General features: G+C 38.2%; 1 protein-coding gene across 1 annotated transcript in view; it reads left to right on the top strand.

The window, feature by feature from the left end:
- LOC124615302 (multiple epidermal growth factor-like domains protein 8) overlaps nt 1-13,861 on the top strand; it is a 368,566-nt gene that overhangs the window by 191,934 nt on the left and 162,771 nt on the right. The window contains exon 14 of the mRNA XM_047143089.1: nt 13,470-13,771. Within this exon, the coding sequence (XP_046999045.1) occupies nt 13,470-13,771 (302 nt within the window). The remainder of the gene's footprint in view (nt 1-13,469; nt 13,772-13,861) is intronic.

Here is a 13,861-nt window from a genome sequence, read left to right as displayed (position 1 = left end):
CACATTCAGGCAGTAAAAACCTAACCACAAAGTTTACAGTTCTTGAAGAACAAAAAGGTATGTATTGAGCAGACACTGTCATTGTTTTAACACACGGCCTAATTGTGTAACACTTATTTCACAGTTAAGTTGAAGCATTGTTGTTGTTCTAATCAACACAGGTTTCTCGCCAAAAACTAGGCCATGGACTGACTGTCTCAGTACCAAAAATCTGGCCCTTATATATCCTCACAATAATAGCTGCTGAAACTACACATTGTTCGAGGTTAAATTTACAGAAATTACAATTAAAACTTAACTCATTAAATTAACTAAATGCACCAAAAAAGTGGTTCTTTTTAACAGTTTTTCTGCTACTGGGGTTAAGCCGAATTATTTGTTTAAATCATAAAATTAACAAATATCATTATGCAAACAATACTTTTTACAAAACTGGTAACTACTTTGGAATTAATTAAGGGCTGGCTTTGCTATCATAATACTATTAGTAGTTCCTCCAGATGTTTATACTTACTACAGAAGTTACATTTGTTTATAAGTCAACAATAGAATTTAAGTTATGAAACAATTACTGATTTCACCCTATAATGAAAGATACTAACTAGGAATAGTCAAAATAAATTAGAAAACCAATTAAATACGTAAAACTAAGCACAAAATTAGATCTGGTGCCTTATTCCTTAAAACTGAGGGCCATCCTTTCTCTTTTATGAAAATACAGATTATATTCACATATGTTAATGGTAATTAGTTAAAAGTGAAAAAATTAAATTCTAAGGAGGCAGATGGCAAAACAAAAGGGGAAGTAAACGTATCCCAGCTTGCTTTGTCACATGATGTTTAATCTGTGCCCAAATCATTTTGATCGCATTGAAATGGCAGTGGTATGGCGAAAGCCAAAGAACTCCGTGGCCACGTTCCTTAGCTAGCTCATCTACGACATACTGTGGAAACTGTGGCTAACTTTTTTCTCTATTTATATGAGGAGTGCTTCACATAAATTGTCATGAATTTTCATATTGTAGTATGTTCAAAGTGTCTGCAGATCCCCCAACTACCTTCCTTAGAGGCAGTAGAGTTGCACCATTGTATCTCTCCTTCTCACAATATTCTCTCACCAAGCACCCAAACTCATGTGTCTGACAATGCAATACATGGACAGATCGCTGAACTTTCCAATTAGCAGCCACACTTTTTTGCACACTTCCTCTACAAGCTTCAGATGTGGTACAAAATAAACTCGCCTCACAGAGAAATAAAGCACATAACAAAACGGACCACAACTCTTTTAAGTTACCAGCCGCTAGCATAGTCTGCAGCTGGCTGCAGTAACTGCTACCTGCAGTAGCCAAGAGATTTGACAGTGGTGAACAGTACAGAAGGTGTGGCCAAGTGCATATGGTGGTTAGCTGTTGCTTTGGTAGCAGCCTTGTAAACAGCTATACATGAATCACTTTGTTATTCTGATTTTCTGATTCAGGTATAACTTGATCAAAATGGCACTCAACACTTGTGAAAAGTCTGTTTCTACATCAACAAAAGCCAGCTGCTGTGGCTAAGTGGTCCTAGGCACTTCAGTTCAGAACCACACTGCTGCTACGGTCGCAGGTTCGAATCCTGCCTTGGGCATGGATGTGTGTGATGTCCTTAGGTTAGTTAATTTTAAGTAGTCCAGGGGCTGATGACCTCAGATGTTAAGTCCCATAGTGCTTAGAGCCATTTGAACCATTTACATAAAAAAAGGAATTAATATTTGCAGCAATAATTTTCTGGTTGACAACCGCATTATATACATCATTAATATTTTATGGTACTACATCAGAAATTAACTACTGTTACCCTCACATATGTCAGTGTTCACACCAACAACTGTTTGCGCTACCTGCAGATAAAAATCAGTAATAACTTTGTTAAGGATGTCATCTTCGACTTGATAATTTTCTGCACTGTTTGCAGTATTTTGTTCATTTCGTGAGTTCAAACCTGCCTGACCACATTTCTAATTTGACAGCAATTGATAACTCACAAACTTTCGACTTAACTTTGTCTTGAATATTATCCTTTTAATCTGTTACTGTCTACTATTGATGTGTCTTCTGGCAAAATCTCCCGCAACTCAGTTACTGACAGTTCAAATACACTTTTACTTTCACTAAAAGTAAAGTTCTTTTTGTCTGCAATTTCATCTTTTTCTTTAACATTGTCATTCATTACCTGCACATATGCCAATTTAATTATACGTACTCCAGGTTCTTTATTCGCAACTCGTGTTGATTCACTTTACTAATTACTCATACATGCTCTCTTTCGTCTTGGCATTCATTCACACTGTCCTCCACTTTAACCAAATCATCATCCATCAACTGCATACACTCTATTCAAAATCATCAAAGGCATCAATTTTTATGTTAACAATATCTTGCTCAATCTCCAAATCTGGTATGTCAACAGCCTTTCCATGTTCTGCTTTGCAAATTGCAAAAGTGTGACTGTTGTTACAAATTACTTACATCGCTGTTAACCATCAAAGTTTCAGCTTCTTTCATTATCTGACGTAAGTTTGCACTGTTATATATTTTGTGCTCATCATCACTCATTGAGTCCATACATTCTGACTCAGTCATTAGCCTGACTGACCATTTCATTTACTATTCTTGAAGTCCCTGTCTCTATTACAACATCTATTTGAGTCTCAACTGACTACTTTTAACGCACATAATTAAAGTTACCAATGATTTTGTCTGATTTTACTTTCCTGCCCTGTATCATTTACTTCTCCAACAGCTTCATTCATTTTTTCCACACCTGCCTTTTTAAACACTGCCATTTCTTATTCATTTGTTACTGACTCACATTCTCTTTCACTCTGACGTTCATTCATATCATTGTCTGTTATATCATACCATTCTCTCCATATCTGTTTAAGTTGATCATAATGCTTCTTTTGTATATCACTTAGTTCATCCGTATTATGTTCAGCCTCCCAAAACTACTTCTCACATTCATATGGCACCCTTCCTGGAATTTCATAATTATACTCATTAATCAAATGCACATACTGTGGCTCCCATTCTTCATCAACGACCTTGTTTGCCATTCTCAGAAGAACTTGTTGACATGACGTCAATTAAATCAGCCTGACAAAATTCAACAACTACTTTCATGATGTCATTATTAGGTAGTTTTCTTAAAGTTAAGTGACAGTTAGCAGGGCTCTCTTCCCTATCATTTCTTGACTGGGTTCTTGTTTGTATTCACTGTTGCTCTGTTTACTTGCAGCCTTTGTTTTCTCCTTTCCAGAAACACTCTTTTGTCACTAGCTCTACCCTCAATTGCTTTGTTCATCAGTTGTTTTCTGTCCTTATTTCATAGCAGTTGCATATTCTTCTATTTTCAAGTAATATATATATTTTGGATAGCGAAAGCAAATCAAAGGCATTAGTGTCAGTGATCAAAGCTGAAATGAGTGCCACAGCTACAGACCATGATATTTCTGAACGTAACATAGGGGGCAAAACTATTGTAAATCCTGCTCAAATTCCAGAATTGTGAAATTAATTCTTTATAAACATTAGCTAATCAAACATCAATGTAGAAAATTACCCAGACAAGGTAAATTCTTTAACACTTAGCAATTTTAAGGCAAAACTTTTCAGTACATTAACCAACACTACTGTAAAAGATTGAAAAATAAAACTATAGCAGGATGGAATGGGATACCAACAAAAGTATTAAAAAAGTCTCCAGAATAATTGCACAGCCTCTGTCTACAAAAGTTAACCATTCTCTTCAAGATGGTTATTTTCCAGACACACTCAAGTATGCATCAGTTAAGCCATTACTCAAAAAAGGTACAAAAGAACATAGGGTAAACAATCACCCAGTCTCTCTTCTCGAATCACTACCAAAAGTATCTGAAAAAGTAGTCACAACACAAATTCAAAATTTCATAGAAAAATTTAAAATAACCTCAAAAAATCGGGATGGATTTCAAAAAGGCAAAACCACAGACCTAGTGAAGGCCTTTGACAGTGTGCACCACTACTTGCTATTCTGTAAACTGGAAAAAATGGAATTAGTGGCGCTGTATTAGATTGGTTTAAGGGCCGTGCGGGATTATCCGAGCGGTCTAAGGCGCTGCAGTCGTGGACTGTGCGGCTGGTCCCAGCGGAGGTTCGAGTCCTCCCTCGGGCATGGGTGTGTGTGTGTGTGTGTGTGTGTGTGTGTGTGTGTGTGTGTGTGTGTGTGTGTTTGTCCTTAGGATAATTTAGGTTAAGTAGTGTGTAAGCTTAGGGACTGATGACCTTAGCAGTTAAGTCCCATAAGATTTCACACACATTTGAACATTTTTAGATTGGTTTAAGTCCTACCTAACCAACTGAAGACAAAGAGTGGTTAAACATCAAAGAGAGGAACTTGTACATGGAAAACCATATCCCAAAGAGTACCCCCGAGGTTCTTTCTTAGGGTCCAGTCTGTTTCTTTTTCACGTAGATGATTTATGATTTAATATTGTCACTCAGTTTTATTTGCAGATGACACATCTGTAACCATTGAAAGTAGCAGTACTGACCAATTTCCTCAAACCTTAAAGAAATTAGTTACTGGTTTTGATTTAAATGGGTTAAAATTAAATGTGGAGAATACTCAGTTAATGCAGTTTAAAACAAAACAAGCAAAATTAAATGATGTTCAAATCAATCTCAAAAACTAAGATTTTCTGGAAACTAACTGAGTGAAGTTTCTAGGAATGCAACTGGATAAAAATCTATTATGGGGCTTATCTTGCGAATAAATGAAATAGCATAGCATTTGCAGTGAGAATGTTGCACATAAGAATGTTGCACATATGGACATAAGAAAAGTACTATATCACGGCTACTTCGAATCAGTAAGAAGGTATTGAGTTTTGTGTTGGGGCAATTCAAACCACATGTGTTGAACATTAAAGCTTCAGAAAACCACCATTAGAAATATGAAATATGCGCAATGTAGGACAAAGAAAATCATATTGCATACCGCAAAAAAAAAAAAAAAAATCTAGTGCTCCCTCACTATACATCTATGAGCTGACCAATCATTTTCATCATGATTACAATAGCAGAGATCAAAATAATTTTGTGCTACGCACCTCCATTTAAAACTTTATGCTCAAACTCCACAAGATATGGGTATGAAAATTTGTAACAAATTGAAAGGAAAAGAACTGCTTAGTACAAACTTAGAAACACTGAAAAATAAAGCCGTATATGAGAAACTACTGCAGAAATGTTACTATTCAGTAGAAGAATTCACGAAGGACTACCTACAAATTTGAGTAGTGTAGAGAGCACCTACGTCTGTTAATTTTTTAAGTATTTTTACTTTTTAAGAAAAATTATTAGTTGCATATAAATTATGTATCCAGTACAGCAGGCTGTTCCAACCGAGCTCCAGGGAGCTGGAGCGCTCTGGAGCGCTCACTGCGGCAGCTCAGAGCACGCTTGGAGGGGGAAAGCGAACTCACTGCTCCCTGCCGCATGCAGCCACAACTGATGCAATAATCCGTGTTCAATGACAGCTATGACTAGCTGCGGGAGCCCTGCACCTCTGCTGGAGGATACCTTTCTATTCATTGAGAGGGATGGTCGTCTGCAGTGTCTTGTATGTCATAAAGTATTTAATTCTGCGAAGAGGTACGATATACGACGACATTATACAAGTCTTTACGCAGTGCACTATGATCAGGTAGATGGCGTTGCAGGCAGAGAACTGGTAGCCAGGCTTAAGAACGACATACCAGGAGACGTAAGTTTAAAAACGGTTTTGTAATACGAAGGGTATCAAAACATACAACGTAGTTCGTGTTCTGTAATGTGTTTATAATTTTCAGGTGAATGAGAGCGGAGAAAACACTACTGAATCTGCAATTCGAGCAAGCTACAGGGTCGCTCACATCATTGCGATGAGTGACAAGCCGTTTTCGGTGGGACCACTCGTAAAATCGTGCATGGTAGCAGTTGCGGAATGTTTGTTTCCAAGGGAGGTGCAGGCAATTGAAGGGGTTTGCCTGTCGTAGCAAACAATGTCTCGTCGAATCCTGGACATGGCAGCGGATTTAGAGACACAGCTCAGGAAAAAGGCGGAGAGCTTTGTTGCATTTTCGCTAGCGCTTGACGAAAACACCGACATATCGGACTGTGCTCAGCTGGCAGTCTTTGTGTGTGGTGTCGACAAGGAGCTGCAAGTAACTGAAGAACTCTTGGATGTGGTACCACTCGATTACACCGCAACAGGATGTGACATTTTTGAAGTTGTTTGTGAATCAGTGGACAATATGAATTTGCCATGGGATAAGCTCCATTCTGTAGCAACAGACGGTGCACCACAAATGATTGGGCGTCACCAAGGTTTTGCTTCTCGTTTCAAAAATAAACTCAGGGACGAATTCGAGAAAGACATTTGGACTCTTGTTTTATTCACCAAGAGGCACTATGCGCTGAAACAGTAGAGCTAGTGACGTAGTGAAAGATGTCGTGAAGTGTGTGAATTTTGTGTGGCGTCACGGTATGAATCATCACCAATTCAAAGGATTCCTGAAAGATATGGAAGCGGAGTATGGGGATATACCTTACCACAGTACAGTTCGTTGGCTGAATCGAGGAAAAGTTCTTGATTTTTTCTTTGCCATTCGTGAGGAAATATCCCTTTTTCTCGAAAGGGGAAGAAATGCGTTGTCTGAAAGATACAAAATGGGTATCATACCTGGCGTTTCTAGCTGACATAACTATGCACCTGAATAATTTAAATCTGTCATTGCAGGGCAAAGGGCAGCTAATCGTTGACATACACGACCTGATTGAAGCATTCATGGAAAAGTTACGTTTATTTGAGAGGCAGATGAGTAATGGACATTTAACGTTCTTCAATTGTCTTGCTTCTTTAAAACTACCTGAAGGTACTACTTTCGGCGATTACCAAGCAAAGTTAAAGCAGCTCATCACGTCATTTGAAACATGATTCCGAGAGCTCACTAGTTTGGAAATGGAACTTAAGGTGTTCAGCACTCCTTTTTCAGTTTCCCCCGATGACTTGTCATCGTCACTTCAATTGGAGATAATTCATTTGCAAAATTCAACTTTGTTGAAAGAGAGGTACTACAACACGTTGGTTTGTCACGATGGTATCGTTCATTACAGCAAAAAACATTTCCCAAGCTTCACAACAATGCCGCTCACATCATGTGCATGTTTGGATCTATGTATTGTTGTGAGCAGCTTTTCTCAGCAATGAAAAGAGTAAAAAGTAAGGAACAATCGTTTCTTCAGGATGCAACAATGAAGACTATCCTCCACATTAACGCTGCGAGCACTTTCACTCCTGATATTTCCGATCTTGTAATGAAAAGAAAATGCCAAGCTACAGAGTCCCAATAAATTTAGTATGCAATTTCTTGTAAAACAGTTGTTTATTATTTGTTTCCTGAACATCGTATGTCCTGGGGTAGCATGTCACCACGTCTTAGCAGCTAAGAGTACAAGGTTGTCGATCTTGTAAGACGCAGCTGGCACATCAAAACGCTTGCCTTGCCACTTGCCTTGCCGCATGCCTCAGCCATCCATGCCACGTGCCGGCCCACTTGAATGGTCACAGCGAGCGACATGGCTCCCTGGAGCAGGGAGCGCTCCTTGGCTCACAACGGAGCCGACGAGCTGGAACAGCCTGCAGTACAGTATCCTATATTAATGATATTTTTTGTGTTCTGATGAGTCTCCTGTGCATTAAATCAATGACCTGAAATTGTGTGTTATGAGACAATAAACTTCTATTCCTGTTTTTGCTTTTCCATTTGATTTATTTCCTTTCATAAGATCCCTTCCACTGAACACAGTTCTCTTTATTACTATACCTGGTTCAGTTTCCCTGTCTACTTTCCTGTCACTGTTCACTTCAACATTAGTCTACCAAGTTGTTTCTAGTCACTGATGGCTCTTTATTTCATGCCAAATCATCTCTATAATTATCCTTATCCCTACCAGTATCTGTTGTATTTTTTCTAATTACTGGGTAGTCGCCTGTAAAGTCATTCCAATGCCACAATCATTCCAATGCCACAATCCACAGACCTAGATTGTTTGTGCCTTATTTATTCCAAATATTTCAAGAAATTATTTGTACTTGTTCTGGGTGCACGTTGAAGCATTTAATTTTTTGGGCTGTTTGCTCTCTAATCCCTTAATTACAAAACTACTACCTAGTTCTCTATTTGAGTACTTCAGTTTATTACCCCAATACTGACCGAAATCATTCAAGGTAGTGGTACCTCTCCCAGGATTGTACCTAGTACTTTCTCATAATTCACTTAATCTGTGCTGTGCCTTACGAGACCAATATTTTTTTAAAAGTAATTTCGTTAATTCTTTCTATGAACTAAGAGACTCTGCAACGTCAATTGCCCAATCATAGGAATAGCCCCTCACAAAAGACATTTTTTTCTTTATAATTGCCATTTCCTGGCAGATCATTGAGCTTTCTAATAAAATCAACAGGATGTACATCAGCATACAGTTCAAAATTACTAAATTTCTTACAGTGAACACAAGAAGATATGAGTGCATGAGACACAACAAACATATCATGATCTGTTCTCTCACTTGTACTTATTTCGTTTTTATGTTCCCTTTCTCCCCCCTCCCCCCACACACAAACCTTTTTTTTTTTTTTTTTAACCGTTTCTGATCTGTTTTGATCTATCCCATTTGATTTTTAAATCTCATACCTATTGTCATTAGACGCTTTTACCAAATAAGATTTGTTTTTCTCACTGAAACTAGAAACAGTGTTCACTGTCATTTTACGTAGGTCCCAAACTATCTAGTCACTAGCTACACTGATACTGTTAATTCTTTAATTCTGCATAACACTACAGCTGTTGGTACCTCATTTGAAGATTCCTGACAGGATTCACTAACTTCTCATTTGGAATCACTGATTAGGTTTAACACTTTCGTTTTTTCCAAATATCTGTTATACACTCAATGACAGACAGTTTTATCGTTTGGGTGGTTTTTTTTTTTTTTTTTTTTGTACTGGCTGCTGCTGTCGACTGCTATCCCCTTTCAGCGTCATCTTCATAGTTGCTCATGGTGCTCATAATCCTGTGCCATCCACAATGTTTATTTCTACTCTGTCACACAGTGCTTGGTTGCCACACCCTGGGCTGTGATGCTGGTTGATCTTGCACACTGATTGGCTGCTGCAGTGGGTTCCAGTAATGGTGGCTTCTGCTTGAAGTCAAAATTCCTAGTCTCATTCTTGATGTAAAATCGTCACCTCATTGTCTTTATACTGTGCACTGTTACGCTAGTCACTGTCTGTTTATGCCATACACACACATTTTGCCACTTCATTGTATTGTTATTATTTGCAAATTTTGAACACCATTTTTCCACATTTGTACATGATCATTATATCATACCAAAATAAGATTTTCTCCACACAGCTATAGTTCAATTCTTTTATCTTGGCGGCTCGCGCATGCCCGCCCAGACGCGGGAGATTGCTGCGTTGCCAGTTGCACACGACGCACGCGCCAGTAGAAGCAGTGCCATAGTATAGCATAGTTCGCAAGCTTACGTTTAGGGGGGAGCGCGCAGTTCATGAAGTAGAGCCACCACGGCCGCATTAACCCTTTTGCTACTACAAAGACGTGCTCCCTGCATTCCGCGCTGTGCGCGATTTTGTCACTGCGCTGCTCGCCTGTGCAGACACATCATGTTCCGACTGCTTTGACAGTCTTATCATTCGATTCCACAAAAACTATTTGGCCCAAAAATTTGATTTTTACACATCTTCTTGACTGATACCTTCCCCCCATAAATGACTTAATTTTGTTTTGATGTTCAACACAGTTATTATGCATTAAATATAGTAAACCATTGCACGAAATTTTGAAGAGTTTGCAGAGGTAAAAGTCCATAGAGTATACTTTCCGTATGGTCGATTTTAGTTGCCACAATGTTGAGAATGAAATGTGGACAAGATACCTAAATTTCATATAAAATTTACTGTATAACAATATCTCATTTAAGTACCACATAGGTGTCGTATGTAATATTGAGAAATATTCCGTCTTTCGCGACTGTAACAAAAGTTTTATTTACACTGAGCAAAGGAAGTAGACAAAATACATTAAACAAAACTGTGGACTTACAAAAACATTAGGACTTGAATATACCGTCTATCAGTGAAGTGCTCTGAGCTATGTCAAATATAATTTTTGTGTGTGGCACACACAAACATCATTTATTTGCTAAAACACTGATCAGCCAACACAAACGTTGAATATTGTGTTACCGCAGCACAAAACTACGAAAGGTGACTTGGCAATGGAGGAGACAAAATACTGTCCACTGAAGATGCTTCAAAAGAGAGAAACGCGTCTGGTCTAAATAAGTCTCTTATTACAGTTGCAGAAGAGGAATATATTTCAGTACTATTGGTAAAACTGCGACTGCGGAAGAAAAAGAAGAAAGAGAACATGAGTACCATTGTGTATGTGCCATACCTTTCATTGATTGAAGTGCTTTAAAATAAAGCCAAACACGTCCGGTGTAAATAAAACTTTTATTACAGTCGCAAAAGACGGAATATTTCTCAATATTACATATGACACCTTTGTGGTACTTAATTTAAATGAGATATTGTTATACAGTAAATTTTATGTGAAATTTAGGTACCTTGTCCACATTTCATTCTCAACATTGTGGCAACTAAAATCGACCATACGGAAAGTATACGCTATGGACTTCTACCTCTGCAAACTCTTCAAAATTTCGTGCAAGGTTTACTACATTTAATGCTGCTTAATAACTGCGTTGAACATCGAAACAAAATTAAGTCATTTATGGGGGGAAGGTATCAGTCAAGAAGACGTGTAAAAATCAAATTTTTGGGCCAAATAGTTTTTGTGAAATTGAATGATAAGTGTGTCAAAGCGGTGGGAACACCATGTGTCTGCGCAGACGAGCAGTGCAGTGATGACAAAATCGCGCACAGCGCGGAATGCGGGGAGCAAGTTTCTGCAGCAGCGAAAGGGTTAATGAAGAGACAAAGCACTAGAAATTTCAAAAAATTGCATTCAAACGAATATAATTCATGAAGTAAGGCACTTCGATATTGTTTTTAAATAATGAAAATATTAAGCACTGCACAAGGTTTGAACTCATAACCTTTCGCATAGAAGCCCAACACCTTAACCGTTACGCTAACGCAGCTCATCTGACTATTTAATGCCATGAGGACTCTAACACATCACGCAAAATATTGGCAAACACTGTTTTTATGACTATGAATTACGCTTCGTCGAAGTGCAATAGGAAATAAACAATTACCGCTGTTCTTTATTGCGAAAAAGCGGTTCGTGTGATTGATACAAACACCTTTCCTTGCTATCGCTTGAATTACGAGTCTTATTGCTTGTTTGGTTTAATTAATTAATAGAATATGAAGCAATTGGTATAAAGAATACTTTTTCCAAACTCTCTATAAAAGAAAGTCTGCTATCAAGACATTGCTTTTGTTCTATTACTTTATTTATGACTGAACGTTTCTAAAACTGAAGACACTCATCCATGCTCTGCACTGCAGTCGAGATCTTGCAACGTCGTTCTGGCTGACTGTGTTTTGTGATGTCAGATGCGCAGAACGAACCTAAACTCGGCCGCCAACATAAATGACGCGCACTTTAATCACTATATGCAATGGCTTGGTGCCCCTATTTTCATTCCATACATAATGCTGTTTCACTTGTACTGCGTGTGATGTTCACAGTCTATTTATTAACACTGCCATTGTTACACTTGTGTCTGAATCCATCTCACCATACCAAAACAGTAGAAGCCCTCACTTAGCAGCACCATGTGGGGCTATTGGAGCTGCCTAAAATTGTTACGACTACCACTTTGCTCTCACTATTTCAAAAGTTCTTGTCACTGTGCCCTCTCTGCAAAGCGTTCCTCACCCCAGGGGTAACTGTATGCAACATTCTTCTTACCTATTGTTTTATTGCTGTCAGTTTTGAAGAACCTTGAAGTCTCATATCTCGTTGAAAAGAAGTAACATACTGAGAACTGATGACAGGCAGTACAGATAGAAATGCAAGAGATCTTAAAATATGAGTAACAACAATTGTTGTTACTAGCTTTTCCTTTCATGTAATAGTGAGATTCTTTGGGTAGAGGTGATTTTTAGTTTGTACCTAAATCTTTTTCATATTCATTTTTTTAACTTTGAGCCTCTAGGAAACTACTAATACTCCTAACAGTTACAAATTTGTTGTGTTTTTAAATACTGCTCCCGATATTACATGGATAACTGAAAACCACGGAAAATCCAAAATACATAATTACTGAAAACTACTATTTATTGTGTTTACGGAACATGCTACATGTGTCGTATTAAATTCCAATGTGTTATTTACATGTTACTCACTGGAAACAAGCTTGTAGGAAAAGGGTGAGGCAAACAGAGAGACTGGAAATCAGTTGTGAACATGTTACAAGTATACAGTCCACACAGTCCGCAGCTCATGGTCTTGCAGTAGCATTCTCGCTTCTTGTGCACGGGGTCCCGGGTTCGATTCCCGGCGGGGTCAGGGATTTTCTCTACCTCGTGATGACTGGGTGTTGTGTGTTCTTCATCATCATTGACTTGCAAGTCGCCGAAGTGGCGTCAACTAAAAAGGACTTGCAATACGGCGGCCGAACTACCCAGCATGGGGCCTCCCGGCCAACAGTGCCATACGATCATTTCATTCAGTCCACACATTAGTTGTAGGTGAAATGGGAAGTAATAGAGCAGTATATCAGAGATGTCTGATGGTGTGGGATTGAGGCCCTCATTGTTTTTTGTCTGTAAAATGTAAAATCGCAGGCTGACTGTGTGTTTTAAATGAAAATATTCATTCCAATTAGAACAGACTATCTTGAGAGTTGTTTTTTATCTTTTCAGAAATCATTGAACTATGCACAAATAATCCCCAAACCAGATAATTCATACATGGATAATAGGGAGCTCTTTGATTGTGTTTTACATTTATTTCATGTATATCAGATATACATTGTCTATTCTTTTACCCGTAAATTTTTCAAAGAGATGGCTGTGAAATCCTCAATGTGTCAAGATCACATAAATGTACATTTTGAAGTATGAACATTAAATTTTGGGCATGCAGCCGTGCAGCCTGAAATTTAATGGACTATTCATTACGCCATGAACAGTTGAAAATGCACATGAACATATCATCTTTATTGTTAATTATATTACTGTTAATGTGAGTTTGAACTTTTTGAGGGAGGCGGGGGGGAGTTTTGTTATCATCAGTGTTTCTGCTTAAGTTATTATAGGTAGCCAAATTTTAGTAATTGTGTTGAGTTGTTTATTGAGTTATGAATATGTAGAGTCCCTTTAATAATGTTTTTCTTTCTCAGGTATTCACATTTGATTATTTAGAACCATATGAGAATGGCTCTTGCCATTTATATACAAACTGCTTACACTGTTTGGAAGATTCCCTTTGTGGATGGTGTGATTTAAACCAACGATGCATGTCAAGAAAGTCAAATGAGTCAGAAGAATGTGTATCCCCCGCATTGCCAAATGAATGGCGCTACCTTACTCTGCTTCCATCAAGTTGTGCCAATTGCTCCAACTATATTTCCTGTGAAAGTTGCATTAGCAGTGGCCTTTGTGAATGGTGGACAGAGGATGCTCGCTGTGCAAGGAAAGGGAGGTAAGAAATATAATGTATTCCTGAATTTTAATGTAGCGTAACTTACCATGTGTGAAAAGATAAATGTTGAGAGAAGAAATGAGAATGCAT

The sequence above is a fragment of the Schistocerca americana genome, chromosome 5, assembly GCF_021461395.2.
Source record: "Schistocerca americana isolate TAMUIC-IGC-003095 chromosome 5, iqSchAmer2.1, whole genome shotgun sequence".
NCBI classification, from domain to species: domain Eukaryota; kingdom Metazoa; phylum Arthropoda; class Insecta; order Orthoptera; family Acrididae; genus Schistocerca; species Schistocerca americana.
This window is presented reverse-complemented; position numbering and strand designations above follow the sequence as displayed.